General features: G+C 39.1%; 1 protein-coding gene across 3 annotated transcripts in view; it reads right to left on the reverse strand.

Moving 5' to 3' along the window:
* AP1AR (adaptor related protein complex 1 associated regulatory protein) overlaps positions 1 to 26533 on the reverse strand; it is a 34574-nt gene extending 8041 nt beyond the window's left edge. For 2 of the 3 annotated variants that reach the window (XM_023636740.2, XM_023636737.2), the window contains exons 1-6: positions 25989 to 26496; positions 10229 to 10277; positions 8678 to 8704; positions 5980 to 6005; positions 2754 to 2850; positions 1484 to 1582 (exon numbers count right to left, since the gene is read on the reverse strand). In XM_023636740.2, the coding sequence (XP_023492508.1) occupies positions 1484 to 1582; positions 2754 to 2850; positions 5980 to 6005; positions 8678 to 8704; positions 10229 to 10277; positions 25989 to 26071 (381 nt within the window). In that variant the 5' untranslated portion in view covers positions 26072 to 26496. Of the gene's footprint in view, positions 1 to 1483; positions 1583 to 2753; positions 2851 to 5979; positions 6006 to 8677; positions 8705 to 10228; positions 10278 to 25988 lie in introns of all 3 variants that reach the window. The other variant, XM_023636739.2, reaches the window with a different exon arrangement.
* Positions 26534 to 27705: the final 1172 nt, after the last annotated feature.

Below are 27705 nucleotides of genomic sequence, written 5' to 3' on the forward strand. Positions count from 1 at the left end.
ACAAAAACAAAGGATTCAGAAGACTCTGTCAGAGTTGTGGCTCTGACAGTTATTAGCTGTGTGTCCCTGCATGTCCTTCACTTTCTGTTTCTTCATCTGTAAATTACAGATGGCTGTAATACTAATACTGACCCAGCAAACCCACGGCGCTATTGGGAAAACCAAATGTATGTACAGGTATCTGAGTATCTTTGTGGTTAGTGTATGTTGTATACACTTGTTATGTGTTCCTATACCAATATTTAGTCAGGGAAGAAAAAACTCAAGAGAACTCAAACAGATGCTGCATATGGAATGCTTCTGGTCTTTAAAAGGTGAGCAGTAGAGAATTTATTATAGTAAAAAGAGGTGTCTAAATTATACCCAGAAAAATATTATTTCTTAGTAGAAGGTTAATTTTAAACTTTCCCACTATTTAGAACTTACTATAAAAAAAAAGATACTCCCCATATAATCTAATTAATCTGCTGAAATACCAAAAAGAGAGAGAGAGAGATAAAGGGCACAGGTCACATTAGAAATCACACAGCAATATAATACACACGGTTTTTCAGTTTCTCTAAGTTACAACAATTACTATGTGACATGATCAGTTAACACTACCGTGGCGAGTTCACACAGGCCAAATACAGAGGGAGATACTAAGCAGGATACTGGCTAAGCAATCCTGTGCCTGAACTCTGGCTCCGCCATTTATTAGCTGTAGGATCAAGCAAGTTACTTAACATCTCTGTCGCTTGGTTTTCTCATCTACAAAATGGGGATTAAAAACACAACCTATCTCCTAGGACTGCTGTGAGGATTAAGTAAGGTAAAACATGTGAACTACTTAGAACAGTTCCTGACGCTTAGCCAGGGCTCCAGAAATGTCTATGATTAACAGCTGTATGGTATTATGGTAATACAATATGAGCATATGGCACGAAAGATATGATAAATGTGTTGCCTTCTCTGATAATATGCCAAAGATTTCTCAAGACTCAAACTCCCAATCTCTTAAAGACACAAGAATAAAGAAAAGAAAAATACACTATTTCTATGGAGCAAAATTGCCCGGCTTAGCAATTCTAGGAAGTACAAGGAATTCTAGCAGTTCAAGGAACTGTTAAAACAAAAACTCAAAAATGCTACAGAAATTATATTTAAAGGCTGGTTTTGCAATGTTTCCATCTAAGAATATATTTATTTTCCCAAAAGAAGTCTGGGTTTTGGAAAACTAAATTTCATCTTTGGGATAAACAAGAATTAGCTTCTGCTAAATTAAAGCTAAACAGCATTCAGTATCAAGCACATGATTTGATGTTATTTCTGGCTATGAAAGACCAACTAATTTGCCTTTAAAATTCCTAAGAATATATGCATCAATACATTAGTGGTTAAACAAGAAGCCCTTGATTTTAGGGGGAAAAAAGTGCCAACTAAGCTTTGTCGGAAAGAATCAGGAGAAGAGCAGCCCTGACGTGCGCGGGGGCCTCTCCCTCACCTCCAAGAGCTTTCGCTGCTTTGCTGCCCTGGCTGCTTCACGCTGTGCAGCGTATAAAGCTTCTTCTTCTAGTCTTAACTTCTCCTCTTGTAAGGCTAACTGTGCATGAACAAAACAATAAGGATTAACAAAAATCAGAACCTGTCTAACTGCTCTAAAAATAAAATGTCTCTATTTATAAAATAAAAAATAAATTATTAAAAAAATGATCTCTACGAAGCATAACAGAATTGAAATTTTTGTGATATCTCGTTTCAATTTCTCTTTTTACAAAATAATTCAAATGATATCAAATATATTACAGAATTTTTCAGAAGCTGTAGTAGCCTCTAATTTGCATAAAGATAAAACTGTTTCTTTCTTTAGAACATGCAATGACCTTCATTCTCAACAATTGTTCCAATGCCTATCACCCTGACAAGTTTAATGGTTTTGGTTCTGGTAACTCCAAGGTCTTTAAAACTAAGGCCAATCATGTCACCGTCCACCACAGTGCAGGAAGCTTTCACAAAGTCCACACCTCATTGATGCACATGTCCTGAATTTTACTATCAGGCTATTAAAAAATTACTTTACAATTACTTTACATTTAAGTTCTTGCCATTCACTACAGCATCCAAAATGCTTTACTGATAATCTATTGTATATCAAATCAAACTGAAAAATCAAATTTCAACACAATTTTTTTCTTTAGCCTAATATTAGCATCTTTTGTGTAGCTTAAGTTAATGCTATTGAAATCACTAATTGGCACTAAATAGACTATTTTTAAATGTATAATGGAATATGAATGATTCTATTTAGTTTAGTAAATAGCAAAACTGTAATTACAGGCCATTTCCATAAATATATTAAAATAAATATAACATTTATGATCATTAGAAGTACCTGATTCACTTACTAAGAATAAATAAATGCAAGACAAACAAAAAGACAAAAAAAATACTTATTGTGAAATAGAGTAATTTTTTAAAGTTGGTTTTAAACACAAAGGTGGATCTATCTTGTCAGAGTCCCTACTTGTGAATTAAAAAATTATTTTTATAAAATGTATTATCTTTATTTTGGGGCAGCATCTCATTTCTGATAAATTAAAACAAGTTATAATAGGGTGGAATAACTTTTTGACTTTTAAATCATTTCCATCTGTATATATCTAACTATAAGTCCAATGACTGATCATATGCAATATATTATTTAATGACAACTTTCCCCTATAAACAGAGGTTTTATGATAACATATATGTAAGCAACATAAAAGACTATTTACCTCTTTTTGAATTTTCATATCAAGATCTTTCTGTTTTTCAGCAATAGAATCATAATGCCTCTCTCTCAGGTCAACAATTTCTTCCTCAGTAAGAGGCCTTACAGCGAAAAATGAGGGAGAAAAAGAAAGAAAATAAAAAAAAACTTCTGATGAATCCAAGTCCAAATAAAACACTCATAAAACCAGTGAAATTCTGAAATTTTACTGTAAAAAATGTATTAAAGCAATTTGATGCTATAATATCAATTGTGAGAGTGAAAGAGCATACATTCTAACATGATATAATTTGGGATATAAGTTGAATAAGATGATGTATTCCCAGCGTATTTTTTAGCACTACAACTTTTAAGAAATGTGGACTGCATTTACCTTCACTTTGGCTCTGCTTCAGCCATCTGACCATATCCCAAAACGTTCATCATAAAATAAAAACTTCAGTAAGCTACACTGCCACCCCAGCCCTCACACCCTCTGGGACCCTCAATGCTCATTCCCACTATTTATCCTGCTCAGTCACTCTGGCCACCCCAGGCCCTTGATCCTTCCCTTTCCTCCCAGTCTATCCATCCTGATCCTCTCCTGGCCTCACTTCACCTAAACTAACGTGGACACCATGGCAAACGTGAAGTATTTTATCATCAATATGCTCCCTTTCTTGCACTCCTATCAATAAGTCTTACTCTCCTAGCTTACTCACTCTCTGACCTTGGATCATTTCTGTGATTAGCCCTTTCTGCTGAGAGCTGCTAGAGAAAATCCAACATCTATTGGCCCTCAGGCCCCAGCAATAACCCTGTACTTATACATGGGCAACTCCCTCTCACATCCTATGTTAACTACTTCGAAACCTTCACATACTCCTTAAGTTCCTCATTTGAACTTTTCCCTTAGAAGTTAAATTCTCCCCACTTTGAGATATGGGGAGCATCAAACATCAATTCCCTCAACTTCTTGCCACTCCTCCTCCCACTTGAGTCTGCCCTTCCTCTTCTTCCCTCTGCCCTCTAAAGAGGTGGCGTTCCTTAACTCGTTCAAGGCCACCTGCTACACTGATACTCTTGATTCATTCACCAGTGATGCCACCTTCCCTCCGCCACTCCAGAGAGTTCTCTGGGATATTGCTCCATCACTTAGCACCTCTCTTTCATCTTTAGCCTAGGATTCACCTCTCTTCCATGTGAAGTAAGAAGGGAAGAAAGAAAAAAGGAAGAAGGAAACATTTTCATTCGACCTATATCTATCTCTAGCTACCGCTCCCTCTCTCCTCGTTTCAGCCAAAATTCCTGAAAATTAAACGCATATTGATAGCACATCTAGCACTTACTATGTGTCAGGCTTTCTTGTGAGTGCTTTACATATATTAACTAACGTCAGTCCTCACATCAACCCTATAAGGTAGGTATAGAGATCATACATATGAGGGAAATAAGCTGAAGACAGATTATGCCCAAGTAAGTCACTTAGTTCCTAGGCGGCAGAGCTAGAATTTGAACCCAAGTAGACCAGCTCCTTAATCTTAACTACTGTGCTTCTTCGACCTTCTGTGTCCTTACCTCCCATTCTCTACTCAACTCACAGTAGTCCACCTCCACTTTCATCGCTCTAATAACTCTAGCAAAGGTAAGTGATGGCTTCTATGTTGCCAAACACAACAGACAGTTTTAAGTCCTTATCGTATTCAGCTTCATGTGACAGTGCTGACCATCCCCTCCATTCCGTCTGTCTGCCCACCTCCTTCCTTGGCTTTCCATGCTCTCCTGGTTCTTTTTGTCCATTGCCTCTTGGCTGTTTTCCTCCTGTTTCCCAACCTCAGGCAGGTGATCTTGATAATTATCATGGTTTTAACCAGATCCGTGTAAGCTAACGTCTCCTACTTCTGCTCCTCTAGCCCTAACTTCTGCCTAGGGCTTTTGCTTTCTTTCTTTCTTTTTTTTGGTCTTTTGAGATATAACTTACATAAAACAAAATACAAATTTTAAGTGTTCAGTTCATTAAGTTTTGACAACTATACACTCATGTAACTGCCACCCAAAGCAAGATACAAAGCATTTCCATCACTCCACAAAGTCCCCCTCTGCCTCCTTCCAGGCAGTTCTCCCACTTTGTTCATGCCATTTCTTCTATCTGGAATGCTCTCCTCCTCTGGATAGTTACCACTTACCAATCCTTCAAGTATCAACCCAGGTGCATCTCCTTAAAGAAGTCTACCTGGACATACCTCCTCTTACACATTTTGGGCAAAGGGTTTCTCCTCTAGGTTTTCCTTGTGTGTTTATAACTGCTATTTAATCGCTTTTCCCACCTCACATTGAAATTATCATCTCCACGGACTATCTCCCATACCAGGATATTCTTTCTTCTAATGTAGAGAACCACGTCTGCTTTTTTTTTTTTTTAAGATTTTATTTTTCCTTGTTCCTCCCCAAAGCCCCCTGGCACACAGTTGTATATTTTCAGTTGTGGGTCCTTCCAGCCATGGCATGTGGGACGCCACCACAGCACAGCCCAATGAGCGGTGCCATGTCCATGCCCAGGACTTGAACTGGCAAAACCCTGGGCTGCTGAAGCAGAGAGCATAAACCCAACCACTCGGCCATGGGGCTGGCCCCTCATGTCTGCTTTTTAAATCCCAGCGTTCAGCACAGTGCCTGGCCACATGAGAGTTGTTTAATAAATCTTTGCTAAACTAAGAAAGGTAAAGAATATACATTGAAAATATGAAACAGTATACGAAAATATTCTCTTGATATTAAGAACTCTCTTTTGACTTAGATGGTTCTTTTTCAAGTAGCTCATGTAATTTAAAAAAATATAAAGAGGCTGCTTAAATAAATTAAGAGTGTCAAGGTTCTAGTTACTATTGAAAGATAAAAAATGTTATTAGTAAAACAAGTTTTAGAATGTCATAAGGAAGGAAAAGGGAGATAATGTTTAAAAAATTCAAGGAAATGTATTTATCAATATTAAATTTTTTTTTAAAAACTAAAAATACATAAAAACTTAGGTTCAACAGGAAGAACCTAGGCACTTATGTACATTAAATTCTTCAATGTTTGAAACAATCTTTGGAGATATGTTATTATTTGCCTCAGTCTTAGAGAAAGAGAAAACTAAGGTCCTGATGTTTAATGCCTCAAAGCAAGCAAATGACGGAGCCTGGACTCTCAGAGGGCTTCTTATAGTTCACATAGAAGTTGTTTTGTTCTTTTTTAAAAAATGGTCTTACCTATGACTGCTTCCTGGGCTTTCCCCCTGTACAAAAATTAATTAAACAATTAAAGAAATTTCATTAGCTGAATTCTATTTAAGGCAAGCCAATAAAATTATTTAATCACAATATTTTCTGCTTATCTCTTTTTATCATGGTAAACAAATTTCATTATTAAAAGTGTTTTAAACAAAACGCCTTAAAATTTTACTATTTCTCCAAGGCAAAATTTAGTTTAACATCTGGCTTAACTATATAACAACTAATTGCTGGACATTTCTTAATTTTTTCTAACAAATATGTATTCTATACGAAATGACCTTTTGGGGTCAGGAGGTACTAGACAACATATTCTCTATGCCCTCATCATTTACAGTTGATCCTTGTTATTTGCAGATTCCCTATTTGCAAATTCACCTATGATCTCAAATTTATTTGTAACATCAACACCAATACTCCCTGTACTTCTGTGGTCATTCTCAGACTTGCGGAGAGCACCAGAAAATTTGAGTTGCCCAATAGGTACAGTCCCAGCTGAGGGAGAACACAGTAAGGCTCTGCCTGCTCGTTTCAGCTCTCGTGCTGCGTCCTCGTCACAGTCTATTTAGCACCAGGTCTTCTGCATTTGCGTGCTCTTTTGTTGGTAATTTCACTGTTTAAAATGACCTCCATGTGTAGTGCTGTCTAATGTTCCTAATCCGAAGAATGTTGTGATGTGCCTTATACAGAAAATACGTGTTAGATAAACTTCGTTCAGGCATGAATTATAGGCTGTTGACTGTAAGTTCAAACTTAACAAATCAGTAATATATATTAAAATAAGGTGTCAAACAGAAACGTGAAGCAAGGTTATCTACTGATCGGTTGACAAACATGTTGTGACCAGAAGCTCACAGGAACCTAACTCTGTATTTCCCCAAGGAGCAATGTTCTGGTAGTCACTAATTCAGCATTCACTGCAATTTTATAGAACTTAACTACCACAAATAAGAAGAAGCAACTGTGTTTGTTTTCTTTCACAGGGTGATGAAATTACCTACAGTTTTTTCCTCCAAAGCAAACCATAACTACTTTCAAGACTAATTTGGATTTAGACATCTTTCTTACACATTTAAGCTATTCACATCTGATAGTTAAAATATATGACTAAGTAACAACAGGAATAAAATTCCAAATGGCCCAAAAGAATGTAGGAAATAGCACTACAAAACAGGATGATGTCCAACTAAAACAAATATGAAATATGATATGAGAGTGGGAAAGACTGGTTAGCAAAAACAAAAACAAACAAAAAACTCAACCAAACAAAAAGCACCTTAGGAAAACACATGAAACCACAAATTCTTTTAAAAAGCAGATGATGCTGGGAGAAAGAACTCTTACATTTAGTACTTGTCAGAAACTTAAAAAATATCATGTTAAGCATTTGCTTACACTTGTTTTAAGAAATACATGGAATTAAAGTGACCTTTAAAAAGGGAAAGAAACTAGGTTCTATGAAACGTTAAAATATTTGGGAGAAATTTTACTGGGAAAACAAAAGGCTAAGAGTTTCCCAAATGTGTCCTACCAGATGGTAATAAATATGTATTACTATTTTCAAAAAGAATTTATACCCAAATTAATTTGGAAATGCTTGGTTGAACAAGTTTAAGTAATTTTCTTTAAAAGTTTCTTTAATAGTTCTTCTCAGAACTGTTAAATATGCTAATTTACACTCAGACTAGTATTGTGTACTTTGCACAAACTCATATAATTAGTTGAGTGAAGTTGGAAATTAACATATAAACTAAAAGTCTTTGAACTATATCAGTGCATAAGAAATATACACCACATTTCCCTAATTCTAAAAAGTACTTTTTTTTTTTTTTTTTCATATTTTAACATTTCTGTACTTGGGATGCATCTTAAAATTGATTAAGGGGCCAGCCCGGGGGTGCAGCGGTTAAGCGCACACGTTATGCTTCGGGGGCCCCGGGGTTCGCCAGTTCGGATCCTGAGTGCAGACATGGCACCACTTCGCAAAGCCATGCTGTGGTAGGCGTCCCACATATAAAGCAGAGGAAGATGGGCATGGATGTTAGCTCAGGGCCAGTCTTCCTCAGCAAAAAGAGGAGGATTGGCAGCAGCTGTTAGCTCAGGGCTAACCTTCCTCAAAAATAAAAAAATAAAAATATGGTTAAAAAATTGAGTTTTAGATGAGATTAAATACAAAAAGCCAACACAAGGAATAACTGATAAAAAAGATAAATGGGTAGTCAAAAGTGATTGTAGAATAAACATGTATAAATTCTACCTTCAGAAATCTATGAAAACTATGGTTAAAGAATGGGTCTGCTCTGGATTGCTCAGGAATTTTACCTACCTAATGGCAAATGGTTAGAAATATCCCTTTTTAAATGCTATAGAATTCTATAAAATGCTTAAAAAACCTGCTATATCTATCTCTCTGATATAATATATGTAACTGATATATGCAACTATCTATAGTATACTATATATGTATATAGTATTATAAATGTTTACAGCAGAAAATTCTGAATTATGTACTAAAATAAATTAGTAAAAGAAGAAAATGGTAAGGGACTGAAAAGTAAAAACAAAAACCAAAGAATAAAAGTTCTAAAATAGAAGATAATAAAATAAAAATTTTAAAAACAGTTGTTAGAACTAATGAGAACGAATACAGGTTTTGCACTACTGTGGAAATACTTACCTCATCACTTTCTACTAGATTCTCAAACTGAAAGAACAAGAAAGTAAGTGTTAGGGAGAATATTTGTCTAAGGCACATATCTCACAAAAAATTGTCACTTTTTCACTTCAAAAATAAAATATCTTTATATTTTTAAGATAAGTCGTGTCTTTTTCAACATTAGTTCATTTGATATATTCAACAGTCCAAAAGATAGCCAAGACAAGCATATAATTTATGACTTTATATGAAAAAGAAAAATTAAAGCAATTTTCTACATAAATAAGAAATTTATAAACTAAAACTTTCACCTGATTGAATATTTCTTATGGTGTTTCAAACCGACACTGCCGGAATTTTCCACTTCACTTGTGTTCAGAACAAATTACTTAATGTCATAAGAGGAAAATTACTCAAGAAACAGGGACTGAAAAGATACCCAAATAAGAATTTCTCTCATAATGTTTATATTTATTCATCTATTCATTCATATAACTATTTACTGAAAATCTACTAGATGGTAGCTGCTACTGCTGAGAGTCTTTCTAGAGATACGTGAACAATTTAATCATAACATGATGAATGCTATTATGCCAAATGACTGAAAGTCATTGCTATTATTAAAATATTTGTATTTTAAATATAAATAATTTGATAACCACTTAACAGAAAGGAAACTGTTTTATTGTTAATATTGTTTTGTTGTTTAAAAATGGAGAAAACAATGAATCCAAAAGGTTTAGAAAATACAAGAACCTAAAGAGATGACTTAAAACTGTCTAAACTTATTATCTTGAACTTATTTTTTGTATTGGTTTGTGATTTTTTTTAAAACTAATTCCTAGTTCACATGCTTCCTTGTTTCATAGAGAAGGCAAGGAAGCAGGTGTTCAAGTTTGAAGGCACACAGCAGAGGACTGGATTTAGGTCCTGCCACTTACAGGTTGTGGAATACAGCCCAGCTTCTTCACCTGTCTAAGCCTCCACTTCTCACCCGTAAAATGAGGTGACTGCCACCTATTCACTAGAATCGTCACAAGAATCACGTGCAGTGACATTCATCAACTGTGTGTGGGAGCAGCCGGTACACAGTAGGGACTGAGTGAATGGCAGAGTCTATTACTGTCTTTTACATAGAAAGAACAAGCAACTCAGTGATTCATCCAGCGCAGCTGCTTAAAATCAACCTGCTGCTCTGATTCAGCTACCTCTGCATCGGGGCAGGCCAGCCACCTGTCTCTAGAATCACTGCTTACTGAACCACGACCGATGGAAGAGCACGCTCTCCCTGGGTTGTGTAGGATGGAAAAAAAGACGAAACAAAAAACAAAAATACCACTTCATAAGCGGAAATAGCAATTCTATTAGAAAAATAGGACCTTAATCTTCTGCAAACTTCTCCCTATTCACCCCTCCCCACACCACCCCAATTCTTTCCCTCTTTACTAGCAGCAATAATATTGAAATATAAATAGTCCATACTAAATTTAGGTCCTGATCCTTCCCCCTTAATAAAAAACAAAGTTGTTCCTGAAGGTACTTTTATCCAATCAGATTCATGACTCTACTTACCTCTATGGTTAAGTGCTCACCTCTTGAGCATGTTCTAAAATACCTGGATCTGGGGAGAAAAATAACTTTAAAAATCACAATTAATTCATTTTTTCCCCTTCTTCTTCTTCTTCTCCTCCCCAAAGCTCCCCAGTACACAGTTGTATATTCTAGTTATAGGTCTTTCTAGTTCTGCTATGTGGGATGCTGCCTCAGCCTGGCCTGATGAGCAGTGCCATGTCCGTGCCCAGGATGCGAACCAGAGAAACCCTGGGCCGCCCAAGCGGAGCATGCGAACTTAACCACCTGGCCTTGGGGCAGCCCCCACAATTAATTCTAAAACTGAGTTAATATAGTGGCATTAAAAACATTTCCTCAAGAGCAACTTTAAATTCTCTAACATATAGTATCTTACATTTATAAAAAGGAACCATCAATACAAATAGTCCAGATTTTTAAACTTAGTTATGAGCTTAAAAGTTTAGTCAACAAAAATTTCTATTAGTACTAATATTTACTAAACCTGTAGTATGACTTTGTTATATTTACTACAGAGAGAAAAATACAATTAAGTTTTAAAATGTATTATTATTTTTACTGTATCAAGAAAAATATCTTGTTAAAATACTGATGTCTTAAATAATGTATAAAGAGTATGTTCTGAATTTTGTTAAACATGCAAAACAACAAAAATCTAAAAATATATATTCCAATATGCTAAGAGTAGTTCTCTCAAGATGGTGGGATCCCATGTGTTTATACAAAGTTAGGTGCTTTTTGTTCTCTTTCCATGCCCACACAAATGAAAGAAAAAGAAAAACCATATACACATCAACCAAATAATCCATTACATTAATTTTCCCAACTAGGGCCAAATATTGACTTTAAATTTATCTTCACAATGTATACATGTATCAAGTCACCATGATATACACTTTAAATACCTTACAGTTTTGCCAACTATACTTCAATAAAGCTGAAATAAAAAAATTTAATCACTTTTCCATTCCTACTAGTGAAACTTACATGTACTCAAATAAGCACCTGTTTTTTTATATATGCTCCAAAGATATATCCATACTCTGTGAAAGATGGTATAGGACAGAGACAAACTCCTTTACTACTGGAGATACCAGGAGATTCTAAGACTCACTTATAATGTGGTTCCTGTTATGGCTGCCTAAATAGATGGAGGAGAGGACTCCCCATCCCTGATGGGATCCAAAATCACACTGAGAGTTCCTAACGCGTCAGATTTCTTGGAGAGAAAGCACTCCCTCAAGAGCTGGGAAGAATCCCGGGGTTAGGATGGGTCAAAATACTCCGTGAGTATCAGGTGATATGCGAGTGTGGAGGGGGCAGATGGTTCAGTAAAAGAGAGTGCTATATTACCATGAATAAATTTTTGTTATCATAAACAATAAAAAGAGCAATGAAATTATAGGTGCTATTTTTCCTGGTATAATCTTTCTTGGCTAATGGATGCAAAGCAGTTTTACTGCCCATTAAGAGATCACTGGGGCACTGATGATGCCTCGAGCAGAGGCAGTAGAGGGTGAAAAGTGCAGGCTCTCAAATACAACCAGAAGCAGCTCAGAACAAAGTAACCAAAGCCTCACCCAAATAAGAGATCATTGCTAAGAAACAGAGGACTTGGTATTGTTGTTCCATAATCTAAGAGTTCATGGAACATATTCAGTATAAACAAAATACCCTGAATTCTCTAAGCATCTAGGGCCCCCATTTTTATATTTTCCCCATTTCTCACACAACAAAAATGAGTTGAGCCTTCCAGCAGCCCTGCGTCCTGTCATTAGGATTCATGCTTAAAGTGCTATATGCTCTCGCCCTGCAACCATCACTCTCTTCCCTCAATGAAGAATCTGTCTCTGATGAATTTACTTCCCCTTGCAGGTATAACTGAATAATGTAAATAAAGTTCAGGAATACTAAGTATCTCAGTACAAGCCATCAGTGTGACTTCACTGCTGAAGCAAAGCCTAAAGCTAAGTGGTACACTGTCCAAACCAAGGGAAGCAATTGGTGCACTACACTTATATTCAAGAGCAGAGCACTGCGTTCTGTGCCAACTATACACAGATACACAGCTAACTTTAGTAGGTGGTCAAGGTGCTGGCTCTTGGTAATGTCTCCCATTTCTGTCCCCTCTATACATACCTACCAGCAGTGAGGACAATCATGCTCTTGCATGACTCCGACTCCCTGATTATCTCATTATCTGACCAAGACCACAGCCATCCCCCAGACCTCATTTGATTGGTGCAGGGTATACGGAAACTGACCAGAGAGGGACAATATCCTCCTGAGAGCTCTACAGAGCTGCCAGGGGTTTCTGAATCTATATTCACTAAGCACCTCCATCCCATTATTCTGCATTCATAGTGAAAGAATGTCCTTACCTGAAGATACAAGCACTATATAGTTCCTGGACAGTTATAGTTCTTGTTTTCACTTGCTAAATTTGCCTTTTGGTTTTCTTTCTTTTTTTTTCTGCTTTTTCCCCCCAAATCCCCCCAGTATATAGTTGTATATTGTTTTAGTTGTGGGTCCTTCTAGTTGTGGCATATGGGACACTGCCTCAACGTGACCTGATGAGCGGTGCCATGTCCACTCCCAGGATCCGAAAAGGCAAAACCCTGGGCCACTGAAGCATAGCGCATGAACTCAGCCACTTGGCCATGGGGACTGCCCCTGCCTTTTGGTTTCCTATATCCAATTCACTAAGACTGAGGGCGAGAGCCTGGGACAAGGTGAAATCACCGTGTGGTTGTTCAGACTAAACTACTGTGAATCAATGGGACAACAAAACTAGCCACAGGAAAAATCACAGGACTGTCTCATTCCAGTCTCCCACGTTCTGTGCAGTAACATTCCATAACGGTATACACATCCTGGTTGAGAATATTTTCTTCAAGAACGAAGTTTTAGTTGTGTGTAAGGGAGCACCACTAAAAAAGAGCAGAAGAAAACAAGATAAAGAGAAATTGAATCATAGTATAAAACTAGCAACTTGGTACCAAGTACTTAAAGTACATTTTCAACAACCTTCAATAAAAGTTAAATCTTAGAAGGAAGGATAAAAAACAAAATCACTAAAAGCAGCAATGTCTATTGCAAAGGCCTGGCTCTTGATTACTGCTGCTTAGTTTAGAGAACTAACATTTTGCTTTCTTCAACTTGAAAAAAAAGTCAAGATTTTATTGACATGAAGTTTCCAACTATATATGATACTACAAAAAACAAAGTATAACAACAAGCTATTACTATAATGGAGAGCAAAGAGAGACTCATTTACTGGGTACCTATAATGGGCTAGGGTTTGTTTTTTTTTTAGGAAGATTAGCCCTGAGCTAACATCTGCTGCCAATCCTCCTCTTTTCGCTGAGGAAGACTGGCCCTGAGCTAACATCCATGCTCATCTTCCTCTACTTTATATGTGGGATGCCTACCACAGCATGGCTTGCAAGCAGTGCCATGGCCGCACCCGGGATCCGAACCAGCGAACCCCGGGCCGCTGAAGTGGAATGTGCATACTTAACTGCTGTGCCACCAGGCTGGCCCCATGGACTAGGTTTTATATGTAGTATGAGCTTAATTTTTATATGTATCCTTTCCACAATAATCCTATGAGGTACTGTAATCTTATAGGATATCTGCATTGTCCAATATGATAGCCACTAGCTGTGGCTACTGAGCACTTGAAATGTGGCTAGTCTGAATTGAGAAGGCTATTTCAAATACACACTGCATTTTTAAGACTTAGTACCAAATAAAAAGAATGTAAAATATCTGACTCCAATAACTAGGCTCTTTTCAACATATAACCATGATCAAACATAGATAAGTCTCTTTCAGGTCTTCCTCAATTCTTCCTCCCTCCAAGTTCAACAGAACCAGTTCTGCAGTTGGAAACACCGCTGTGCACCTTCCAACACTGTGTGTCCAGGTGGGAATTGAAGTGTGCTGATTTTATATGTAATGCTGCTTGCAATATATGCTTTAATATACTCTTAAAAGAAAAAATAAGTTTGTACTATTCATAAAGCATTTATTATATTATTCCTATAAAGTTTTTCACTAAATATTGGGGATAAATAAATCTGATGACACTTAAAATTAAAAGAAAATCTGGTTAACACTGTCATCATTAACTTCTTAAGAATCTAAGAATTGGGGCCGTCTCCGTGGACGAGTGGTTAAGTTCGTGCGCTCCGCTGCGGCGGCCCAGGGTTCGGATCCTGGGCGCGGACATGGCACCGCTCGTCAGGCCACATTGAGGCGGCGTCCCACAACTAGAAGGACCTGCAACTAAGATATACAACTATGTACCTGGGGGGTTTGGGAAATAAAGCAGAAAAAAAAAAAAAAAAAAGATTGGCAACAGTTGCTAGCCCAGGTGCCAATCCTTAAAAAAAAAAAGGATGATTGGCAACAGATGTTAGCCTAGGTGCCAATCTTTAAAAAAAAAAAAAAAAAGAATCTAAGAATAAAGGAGATTGGCCATCCTACATTTGTAGACCTACTGTTAGCATATAAGTGGGTCATACTATACAAAACTCCCAAAATTTACTAAAAACACCATAAAGTAAATCAGTACAGAACAATTTAAGATTTTTCTATTATATAAACATAATTGCTTACAAATAGGAAGCTAAGAACCACACTCGTTTCCATATTTGTAACATTTGACTAAAGGTATTGAACCTGAAATTAATCTTATTTATAAATGATAACGTAATTCAATGAAAAAACTCCCAAGTTCATATGGACCAGAGATACTCAGAGGAGTGAATGTTGGCGGCATTACAGAAAACATGAGAAAATGGCAACAGTAAATCCAGGGAGGCATCCATCGCCCACCCTTGGGCAAAAATCAATATAATTAATGTTATTATTACGGACAAGAGACTATACCTCTGACAGTAGAGATAAGAAAGAAAGAAAAGGTATGGGTCCCTGAACTGGACACCATACATAAAAATGCCTCCAATGATATGTGTTTAGTGCTAACAGCTGTTCTGCTAAAGCAGTCATTCTCAGACTTTGGCACATAACAATCACCTTGTTAAAAATGAAGATACTGACCACACCTCAGGTTGATTTACAGAGCCTGGGTATTACACACTGTTCTGCTCACCTATTTGTCTAGCCATGTGCCAATACAACAGGGTTTCAATAATTAGAATGTATTATCTGATAGGCAAGTTGCCTTCCTCAAAATTTGCAGGCCATCTTTGGTCCTTTGCTCTTCCATAAAAATTGTCGGAATTAGCTTGTCAAGTTTTAGCGGAATTGTTGGAATTGCACTGAATTGAGATCTTTCTATCCATGAAGACGATATTCTCCTCCATTTATTTTTAGCTTTTCATTTTTAAATGTTGTTTTAGTCTAACACATCCATTATTGATTTAGTCCTAACTTCTTATATTTTTCATTGCTAATACAGACAGTAATTTTTAAAATATGTATTCTCTGTTGGTGTATAGGAATACAATAAAATTTTAATACAAATATTAGATAGCATTGCACATTAACAGATTGGAAAAATATCTGATAATACCAAGTGTTTGGAAGTAGAACAATGAAAATCCACTGTTGGTAAAAGTATGAACTGGTATAATTACTTTGAAAGTTTGACATTTTCTAGTAAATAAAAAGATGTGCATGAGCCATGACCTAGGAAGCCCACTCCTAGGTATATATACCTAAAGAATCTCCTGTAGGGGCCGGCCCTGTGGCCGAGTGGTTAAGGTTGCGTGCTCCACTCCTGCAGCCCAGGGTTTCGCCAGTTCGAATCCTGGGCACGGACATGGCATCATTCATCAAGCCATGCTGAGGTGGCATCCCACATGCCACAACTAGAAGGACTCACAACTAAAAATACACAACTATGTACCGGGGGGCTTTGGGGAGAAAAAGGAAAAATAAAATCTTAAAAAAAAAAAAAAAAGAATCTCTTGTAGATGTGCACAAAGAGACATTGATAAGAATGTTAACTGAAGTTGTTTGTAAAAGCCAAAAACTCGAAATAATCTAAATGTTCATCAACACAAGAATAAATTAATTATGGCCTATTCACATAATGAAACACTACACAGGAGTAGAAATGAATGAGTCAGAGCTACCTGTATGAAAATGGGAATACTGAATGAATATTCCAGTTAAGAAGCACTACCCTAAATCAAAGACTTAATGTTCACTGTATTTAGAGTGACTACAGGGGAATAAACCCATCATTGTTTCCTTCAATTTAGAGGAGTAAACTTGAGTCCACAAAAGCAGCTGCTCCTGCAAGTGCCAGGAACCACGTGAATCCAAGAGAAATCAGTGGGGATAAATGCATAGAGAGTGAATACATGAATAATGTATGCAATTAATCTTGAGTCTAAGCAAGAAATGATGACAGCCTGCACTAGAGTGCTGTAAGAGAAATGGGTAGATTAAAAATGAGAGACGATGGGGAGGAGTGTCAGAATCCCAGTGGAGATGTCTCAGCAAAGGAGCAGGAGTCAGGATGGAGGTACAGGAGAAAAGTAAATGTGGCAAATCCAAGAAGGAAGACTTAAATGCCGGGGGTGAAAAGGCTAAAAGACAAAGTGAGGTGACAAGCCTGGAAGAGTCCTCTAGGAACACACCAGGATCACATCAAAAAAAGCTGAGTTGTGAGGAAAATGGTTAAAGTCACATCACGTGTGCATTTTACTTTCAGGAACTTAGCCATATACCCTGGGGGAAGGAGGAGGTGAGAAATAATGTGGGCAACAATCCACCATTCTATTCAAGAATGTGTGTATTCAGGTGTATTAATTGTGGTGAAAGTTGAGCTGCTGAAATAGTTCCACAAACAATGATTTAAAGAAAACAGAAGTCTATCTTCCCTCTTTCTAAACAGTCTAGATCTCCCCAAAGTCATCCATGGACATTCATTTACACATAATCCTTATGCCCCCGAGAGCAGTCTCAAAGTGAGGTAAACTAAGTTGCCGTATATCCCTTCTACTACTGCTGCTGATGTGAAAGTGGACTCAAACATGGAAAGGATAGAAAAGAGGGAGGAAAGACAGGCTATCCACTCTGAGCAATGGGGCACGTAAAGGAATTTGGAAGTCTGAAAGTAATGTGGTATAAAAGTGGAGACTCTTGAGCATATATTTATCAGTGTTATCAAGGCAGATATCAAGACGATCTTTTATTAAGGATAAAACCAGTTTCATCAAGAATAGACTGAAAATGCAGTATTTTATGCTTCTCTATGTTATTTTGCATAGCAGGTAAATACTCTTTTATACCAAAGTGACTTAAGTTAAAGACAAATGAAAAATTCCCACAAATCCTACAATGGAGTTTTCCTTTTCTTCATATTCTTCTGTATAATATTTGTTAAAATTAAACAGGAAAGTCTTTTCCTATATCTTCTGTTTGACATTATAAATAAATGACGAAGAATCATGGTAAATTGTTCCAAAGTCTATTAAAAATTAAAAGCTTCCCAAGACTCTTTTTCTGAACAAAAATTGGAAAGGTTACAAATCAGATGCCTGGCAAAAACTGTTACAGTGAAGATGATGGACACGTTGTTTTTCAATTAGCATCAAATACTTCAATGGAGCTCTAATCATTTAAATCTCAAAGGACGATCCATCAACAGATTTTCCAGGTAGAGATAGCATCAACATAGGTGGTAATAATAAAGTAATAATATTTACTGTTTAATAAGCCCCTCCCTAATGAAGGCAAATTTAGTAAGAATGGATGTTCAGAAAATGTATTTTATACCTCAGAAGAAAAGAGACAAATCTTCTTGCTAATTATGTTAAAGACAGAAAACATGGGTTAAAAGAACAAGTCACTGCCCTTTAAGAGGAGCCTGATTTAGAGGAAACAGTAACTAGAAGGGATCTTAGAGGTCTTTTAGTTTTTATCATTCATCCTCTCAATCTGTGTGCAGCAACTGAAATTGTTGACCACCCACTTCTTTGAAACTGTCGCCACTTATACGTCTGTGATACTGAAGGTTCTAATTATTCTTACTTCCCTGGGTTACTGAATGACAGACACAGCTATGTATTTAAAATACAAAAGTGAATGTATTTTCCCAAGAGGCTTACAGTCTAACAGGAAAGACACACAGGTAAATTAACAACTACCATGCTCTGAGAAGGATATATTCAGATGAGGAGCATCAAAAATCAGCCAGAGGAGGAATCAGGCCCCAAAGTAGTGGAAAGGAATGTTTCAGGGAGCAGCGGGTAGCAAAGGCAAAGGGGAATGAAAAAATCAAGACCATATTCACTAATTCTGTCCACAAGTATTTACTGAACATCTACTACATACTAGGCATGTAGCTTGGAGCCGAGTATTCAACAGCAAGCAAAAACAGGCATGGACTCCTCCTTCCTTTACACTGACAGCGGAAGACAGACATTAACCAAATAATCCTACTATTTCAGGTATAATTATAACCTGAGGAAGTGCTGAGAAGAAAAGGAAGACGGTTTCTTTTCTTTCTTTTTTTTTTGTGGAAGATCAGCCCTGAGCTAACATCTGCTGCCAATCCTCCTCTTTTTGCTGAGGAAGACTGGCCCTGAGCTAACATCCGTACCCATCTTCCTCTACTTTATATGTGCAACACCTACCACAGCACGGCTTGCCAAGAGGTGCCATGTCTGCACCCGGGATCTGAACCGGCAAACCCTGGGCCGCTGAAGCAGAATGTGTACACTTAACTGCTGTGCTACTGGGCCGGCCCCGGAAGACGGTTTCTTGATGGTATGAGGATTTATCCCTGAGGGTACGAGATGCTTTGGGAAGACTTCTGTAGGAAATAAACTTTGAGCTGGCATCCAGAAGATGAGTGAGTAGGAGTTGTCCAAGCAAAAAGGGAAGAAACGGATTCAAGTAAAGTATGACACAGATGAGACCAAAAAAAAAAAGGAAGGTAAGGAATAGATAATGCAAGGCCTTGAAAGTTACATTAAAGATTTTGGTGAATATCTTAGAAGTACAGTAAACCAGTAAAAACTTTTAATCTGTGTTTGTATCCTAGATTTGCATTTAAGATCACTCTGGCTCCAGAGTGCAGAATAAACTGACAAAGGTCAGGAACAGATATGCGGAGACCAGCTGGTAGTCTATCGACTCAGTCACAAATATTTATTGAGTGTCTACTATGTGGCAAGCAGTGTCAGGGCACTGGATATGTAGGAATACACAAATCAAAGTCCCTGACCTCATGAAATTCATACTCTATTGGGGGGAACAGACAAAAGACAAATAAACAAACACTCAGAGTCTATAGTCATGGAGTGGAAAGTGCTGTGAAGGAAAATAAAGAAGTGTCAGAAAATGGTGAATGAGGAGGAGTGCTATTTTAACACAGAGTACTGGAAATCTAGGCAAAAAATGACAGCTTGGACTAAGGTGGCAGTGGTTAGCGAAGTGATGGATTGAAAAGCTATTTAGGAGACACAAAAAAATTAGGTTTTGGGGATGACTAGAAATGTGGGATGATGGGGAGTAGTGTCAAAGATACTCCTAGGTTAGTGACTGTATGCATGCTGTTCTTTAAAGAAAGTACAGTAGAAGAGTCGAGTCTAAGTTTGAAGAACTCCAGCATTTAATGACTGAGGTGAAGAAAATGAACATTCACAGGAAGATAGATCCATTTAAGGCCAATACCAGGGAGGTAGATGGAAAATGTAGGGACTGTGAAGTCACAGGAGTTAAGGGAGATGTCAACAGCATCTAATGCTGCTAAAAGATCACGTACAGTAAGGATTAACAGTACCCACTGGATTAGGATGGATGTTTTAATGTTATGATGGTGGGGGAAGGAAGGGGAACAGTGACAGGGAGAGTGAACATTAGCTTGCTTTGAAGACTGAGCAAGAAGTGAGGAAGTGGAGATATCAATACTAGACAATTCTCTAAGTGTTAAAGGGAAAAGACAGGAGGTAGGGTAATAGCTGGAGGGAGATGCAGAGTCTACATAAGGTTTAGTGTTTGTTTCTTTTTGGTTTTCAGATTAGAGAGGCACAAGCTCAAATGGGTATTGGCAAGAGGGGAGAGCTACAAATATAGAAGACCAAAGGATCTCTACTAAAGCGAGGAGGGTGTAGAGGTAGGAAAGATGTAGGAGCCATTCGGAAGTATAATCTACGGACTTGACAACCTGGATTTGGAGGTAAGTGAAAGGGGGGTTTAATATGATTCACAGGTTCACGACTTAGGTGACTATACACTGTCTTACTACTCACAAGGCAGGACACAAAGTAGTAGAAATGGCTTGGGCTTTAAAAAAGAGAAAAAAGAAAGAGGAAAGGGTTATAAGAAAGATGAGCTTAACTTTACAAACTGCATTTGAGGTTATGTTTGATACCCAAGTGGAAATACTTAGCAGGCAATTAGGTATTTCAGAGCTCAGACTGGGACAACTGAGCTCATTAGCATGCAAGCAGCAGTCAAGTCAGGTGTTTTCGTGCCATCACCCAGGGAAAGTACATTAAGGAAGGAAAATATATGAGGGAAGAAGAGAGAGGTTCAGAACACAGCCCTGGGGAGTCTTAAGGGTGTAACACAGAATGTTCAAGAAACTCAAATCCATTTAAGTCTACTACTGTTTTCCTTCCTAACTTCTGAAATTTCAACAGAAACATCTTACACCTGTATATTTTTCAAAGCTGACAAACATGTAGAAAACTGAAATGAATCTCTCAATGATACTACTTATTACTATATTTTAGCAATATATATTGCAATAAAATATTTTTTAAATTCTTAGTGCTCTATATAGTATCTCTTTTTTTTAAAAAAAAAAGTAAGCTAACATAGAACTGGTAGGATGTGTGTTTATGTGAATGAGTGGTGTTTTTGCCAAAGTTACGGAATTACCTAGAGACCAAAAAAAACATATAAGAGAATACACTGTTTTCTAGATCTTACAAGTTCATAAAATATTCTCTGGCTATTCATTCAATAAACATGAGACACTGAGAGTGGAGAGAGGGAAAGATAAGACACAGTCCCTGACCTTGAGGATCTCTCAACCCATTTCATGGTATATACCAGGAGTCAGCAAACTATGGTCCAGGGGCCAAATCCGGCTCAATGCCTGTTTCTGTAAGTAAAGTTTTATCGCAACACAGTTACATACATCCATTTGTTTACATTGTCTATGGTTGCTTCTGTGCTAAAACAGTGTTGAGTGGTTACAACAGAGACCTTATGGCCTACAAAGCCTAAAATAAGTATTATCTGGCCCTTTACAGAAAAAGTTTGCCAATCCCTGATATACATCAATTTAAGGCTACAGAAAATATTATTTCCTCAGGGAAATAATACTGTCTCGGGGGTTGGAGCAGGTTTCACAGGGAAAGTAATATTTAAGGATAAGTAAAAGGTGCAGCACCAAGAAGAGGAAAAGAAGAATAAATATCACACATAAAGGCACAGGATGTGAGAACACTGTATTTTAGGAAACAGGAACAAGGATAGTCCATCTGGTATATAGGATATTGGACAAGTGAAAGAATGGCAGAGAACACTTTACTGGTTTCCCCCTGCCTATGCTGCCAAGCTCATGTGCACAGGGAGTAAAATCTACAATTTTAAATTCTATACTCTAGGGAAAATATAATTAGAAAACATAATTAGACTGGTAAAACAGATTAAGGTTATCTTGTCAGGAGTTTAAAGTTGATTCTACTCTCATTTGGAAGGTTATCATTTATCAAAAAAGTTTAAATTTTAAGATTTATGAATAAGTTTTTTGAAATTAGAATAGATTCAGTGTTTTCCTTTTAATGTGATTCTCACTATTTGCATTGACATGAATTTCTGAATGAGAGAACAAGAGTGACATTACAACTCTTCACCCAAATGCAGAACTGCACATAATCCTGAGTACACAAATGGACGTTATGTTGCACACTGAATGCAACACAACTCATCAACTGTTACAGAAGGAAAAAAAGGCTGAGCAATATAGATGCAAAAAACAGGACGCAGATGGAAGTCGTTAAGCAAGGGAATGGCATGATCCAGCATGGGTTTTGCAAGCCTAAAATGACAGGAAGGGAAGATGGACTGAAGTGTGAGAGAGACAATAGGGAGAGCAGTCTAGAAGCCAGTGACCACGTGATCTGAAAGACAAACTTTAAGGTAGAAGTAAGGGAAGGAAACGTTCAGTATGTATTATGGAGAGACTGAAGAGCTGATTAGAGAGAGGAACAGGACTATGAAGTTTGTAGCTTAGAAAACTGTGAATGGAGCTGTTCAGTGAATTAGGGAATACATGAAGCAGGGAAGAAGAAATCTGGGAGAAAGAAAACACACTATTTGAGATACTGTTTGGAACAGATTAGATATTTTAGATAGGTTGGTTTGAGAAGCCTTGGCACAGCCAAGTGTATCTCTTCAGCAGGCAACTGAAAATACCAGGCTGAACCTCTGAGAAGGTCTGTTCAGAAGATGTGAGATTGGAAATGGTGGTGGGTGAAATCACAGGAATGGAAGAAATTTCTTCAGGAGTCGGTATATGTGTGAAGGGAACTAAATACAGAAGAGAAAAGACAGAGGAAAATTCCAGTAGTGGGAATAGGAACAGCCAGGACAGGAACATGAAAAGAAGAAGATAAAAGAGATGCTGCAGAGATCAAGCGCATAGTTTCAAGAAAAGAAGAGCTTCTCACAGAGAATAAGAAGCCAAGTTGCTGAGACACAAGCAAAAGATGTTCCGGTGACAAAGTACCAGATAATGCATTGAGAGAGCGAGCAACCAAATATTTATCTACAGAATAAAAAGCCACGAGCTATTAGTGGTTAAAGGTAAAAGCTCTGAATCAGAGGGACCTGGGCTGCGATCCCACCTCCACTGCCTTGGGCATGTGACACTTTCTTTCAGTTTTCAACCTATAATGTATGTAATAGTACTTACCTTCCTCACAGGACTGTGGTGAGGAACAAATAAGATAATGTACTGACTTGAGTGCCTGGCACATAGGAAGTAATCGAATGTTGGCAGCTATTATTAAAATCATTTTTACCACGTAAGGAAACAGCAAATTATTGTAAACTATTGCCTGAAGGCAACTTTGCTGCTGGAGCCAAAAAGGCCAACAAATGTGAAATATCTAGAAAGATACAAAATATGATCATACTTTTATATAAAATTATAGTATATCTTAACTGGAACCAGTGTGTGGAATTACACAAGATAAAAATAGGAATTAAAATACAGCACAACAAAACATAATTGGGTCTTCAGTTTCAGCAAGAAAAAACTAAGAACACAGTGTCTATACAAAAGATTTCTAGTACTGCCCAAAAAAACAGGGGAACTGACCAGCAGATGGAGCCCTCTAGAATGTGTTGGTAGGCAAAACTCCCTATAGTGAAGAAAGATGTCTAAATTTTATTCCTCAAAGACATTAAACTCCTTCTGCATTAATCACCAAATAACGTCATTAGTAGCAACGTTTCTGACATCCCTCAACACTGATATTGATATTTGACTAGTCCACAGATACTCTAGAATATAAAATCCTAGAATTCTCTAATATTCTATAAATTAAAAACTTGGTAATTCTGGCTTTGAAATTAGATCGTGGAAAGTGAGTGGTCTAACTCTGAGATGGCCCTGGGAAATCTACAAGGCTAGGAAACCAGGCCCTGGATCATATAGCACTGTTGCAACGTCCAGCTTAAAGCAGCCTAAGAACGCCCAGGATTCTTCTACCTGTGGTCACTACAGTGACAAATACAAATCATATCAAGTTTTTGTAATTACTCTTAAACTTTTTGGCCTTTACATAAACTACTAGTTAACTCTCTTGACCTATACCTGAAAGAAAATCAGAACTACTGGGTGATTAAAAAAAAAAAAGCAACTAAATGAGAGGCAAAGTTTAACCTTATTCTGCAAATAGCAATGAACTATATGCATCTGTCTCTGAATGTTTACTAGAAGCTCCCAAAATAATACCAAACTGAATCAGAAGATTCAAGTAAAGGAACTGTCCAAACCTACATTTATGGATTAAAACAAGCAGGATCGATATCACCATTATATGGTTTTAGATGAGTGTTCACAACCCACAGACTTTCACTGCTGCAACAGGACTCGTCTGTTCAAGTTTTGTCCACAACCAGAAGATACAGATCCAACCATGATGTTTTTATGGCCTATCTAAAGACATTTAACACTCACAGTGACTCACTGATTTCCCCTGTCCCTTCTCTATGCTGCAGAAAGTAAAATCTACAATTTTAACACTATAAGGAAAACATAATTTGTAAAGTCACCCTAAAAGAACAAAACAAAAATCCCACAGACGCCACACAATGAGGTTTAAAGTCAAACATAAATGATTTTTGCTTACCCAGTTAGAGTATGGGACCCTATTTTTAGAGTTAGAATTTAACACTCACCAACTACAAATGAAATATTAACAACGCCAAAGATTTTGTGGCATCTAGTCCTTAGGAGAGCCTATTTAAGCCGCTTGATTACATGGGTGCATCCATACAGAAAAATTAGAAGTAAATTAGATGACTCTGGTTGACAAGATAAAACAGCTGCCAGGTTTGCCTGTAGCAGCCCTTAAGTCAGGGAAACCAAAATACTAAACTAGGGACAAAATCTTGAAGTCTTTACTTTTTCATTGGAGGGACACTTAGGGTACAACCTCACCTACTCTGTATCAGAGAGGTGACACAATACCCGATGACGAATGAGTGAGTCATATATATTGTAAGATCTGCATCACCAAAAAATCCAAATTACAAATCACTTGGCTTCAATTTGTGTAGGCTGAACACCTTATTACCTAATAATGGTTAAAGAAGACACTTTCTGAAAACTTAGCAGCTGTTTCAGAAAGTGCAAAATTAATGTCTTATTCCTTACATAAAGTGGCTTGGTTCAGATTTCCAATTCTAAGTCTGAATTCTTGGGAAATATCTAACAACAACAAAGCCAACTTCAAAAGGATGTGTTCTAATTCTTTCAATACCCTATGAAATAAAAAACACAAAAACGGAATAATTATTAAATTGTACTATTCTATGGCTGGTCTGAGTAGAAAAACTTATGCATATCCCAGTTTTAACCAACAGAAGGGAGGTTCGGAAGGACTGTGATTTCCCTCATATTACAAAGCTTGTGGGTAGCAATCAGGGTAGCGCATTCCTCTCGAAATTCCAAAAAATTAATATTACAAAGCTACACACTGCCCCTCTTGTTATCAGTACCAAGAATCCGAATGCCCACTGGAAACCCTGTAATTCGGCACGTCTTTGTACATATCAAAGAGTCACTCAAATGTCTGAAACCTTATTTTACTCCAGCATTCAAACGACTACGAGAAATGGCTCTGAGGCATCAACTTTTTGGAGCCAGATTCTCACCTGCTGTCAGAGCCAGAGAGGACCAAACAGGGAGCTACCACCCTTGGCATGAAACCCCAGCTCCGCGCAGGGTGTGTCCGGGTTGCCGTGGAGCCTGTTCCACGGCCCGTCCGTGGGAGGGTGCCCAGGCTTCCTGGCGATGAGGCCTCCCGTGACTCTTCCCCGCGTGACAGCGCGCCCCGGGGAGCCTGGCGGGAGCCGCACCCCGCCCCCTTCTCTAGCTCTCTCCCGGGGCGGCCCGTCCCGACACGGGCCTCCACCACGACCACCTGCCCGGCCCCCATGCAGCCCCCCAAGCCGCCGGGGGCCGGGGAGGAGGAGCGAGCGGGAGCCGGGCCCTCCCCCGGGGGCTTACCCGCCGCCGCCTGCCACACGCTGCAGCCGCCCCGCTTCCTTGCGGAGCAGCCCGAAGCACTGCGTCCAGCAGCAGTTCCCCATCGCATGCCGCCCGGGCGCCGCCGCTCCCCCTCCTCTCCTCCCGCTCCGAGCCCAGGCCCAGGCCCGGCAGCCGCATTCGCGCGGCACCAGCCGAAGGGGGGTTCGGGCACCGAGGGCGGGCCGGCCGGAGCGCGGCGGCGTGAGGGGCTGGGGCGCCGGGAGGGACCGGCGTCGGAACAAAGGCAGTGGTTACTCCAGCGGCCGCAGGGTCGCCGCCGCGCGACGGAAGCGCGCCAGGCTGCGGGCTCCCGAATCCCTCGCCGTCCGCATGGCCCCTCGCTCCCCTCAGCCGCTCAGCCCGACGCCAGTGACCGCCTCCAGCCGCCGGAGGAGGCCAGTCCCCGCAGGTGGCGCGCACAGGCCCCGCCCTCCCGCGCACCCGGCCGGCGCCTCGCCGCCGACGCCGCCACACCCCCGCCTCTCCCGGGCCCCCATAGGGCGCGCCCCCGGCGGCCCCGCCTCCTCCGGCGACTGGACCTGACGTCACTTCCGCCAGCTGCGGGGTCAGCCCCGGTCCCTGCAGCGGGATGCTTCCCGGGAGTGGGCGTGTGTTTTGTTGGACCTTGACCCGGCTGGGAAATCTCCTTTTCTCCTTGCAGTTCGTGCCGCTGTGTCCCGAGCGTCACTGGTGTCGCACCGTCAGGGCTCAGCCTTCGAGCCCGTACCGGAGGCTTGTGAGCGGCTCACCTGGAGCCCCGGGCCGGGAGTCATCGGGTGTGAAGGGCGCTCTCTGGGCGGCGTGCGCTTGGATTTCGTTAATACGGCACCTAAGTGGCAGATAGAGTCAGGGACCGATGGAAGTTGTTTTGAACGCACCGAGAATTTGTTCTCCTCCGGCTTCTAGTTTGCGTTTCAATCCCCAAACTGTCAGTGTTGTAGGGAGACTTATTAATGGTGCCCTACTGGCCTCATTTTGTTTTGCTTAAAGTCGTATCTTCAGATAATTTAGGATGGGGGGGTTGAGGTCCAGAAGAAATGAGACGGCTAGGGTTTTTCAGGGACACCAGCATTACCAGTCCAAGCGCGCTGCCCAGAACCGTGGCAGATGGAGGAGAGAGCTACTCTGACGCGTCTTGGTCTTCGGCGCCCTCCTCAAGCGCTCCTGTAAATCTCGTTTTTTGTGTGTAGTTGGCCTTAAAATCAGGTATAAGGCGTGGATTAGTAAACGCCTAGTCCAGTAGGTAGATGGGATGCTTTGGTTTACTAACCAGATATGTCCATCTTTAGCCTGTGTTCCTTAACCTAGGAAAATTGTTACATTTTAGAAAATTGTTAACGATAAAGTGTTCATTGGGCTACTCATTTTCTTGCTTCCTGAAATCTAGACCGACCTGGGTTTCAATCTTAGCACTGCTACTTAGGTAATTTTGACCTTATTTGGCTGTTAGTCATTTTTGTAATCAAGTGCGTAGGGATACTTTTGGCCCAGTAGCCTGCAACCTGAATGTTGGTGGAATGACTGAATGACTTCCTGAATAATGACTTTGTTTCCTTTCCCCCTTTGAGCCCCTGGAATTAGGCAAATATATTCATAAAATGGTCTTTAAAATTCAACTATAACTTTTAAAGAATCCTGTGGATATTCATCCTATGGAACACTATTCAGCAACAAAAAAAACATACATACTATCCAC

This window comes from Equus caballus, chromosome 2, assembly GCF_041296265.1.
Source record: "Equus caballus isolate H_3958 breed thoroughbred chromosome 2, TB-T2T, whole genome shotgun sequence".
NCBI classification, from domain to species: Eukaryota; Metazoa; Chordata; class Mammalia; order Perissodactyla; family Equidae; genus Equus; species Equus caballus.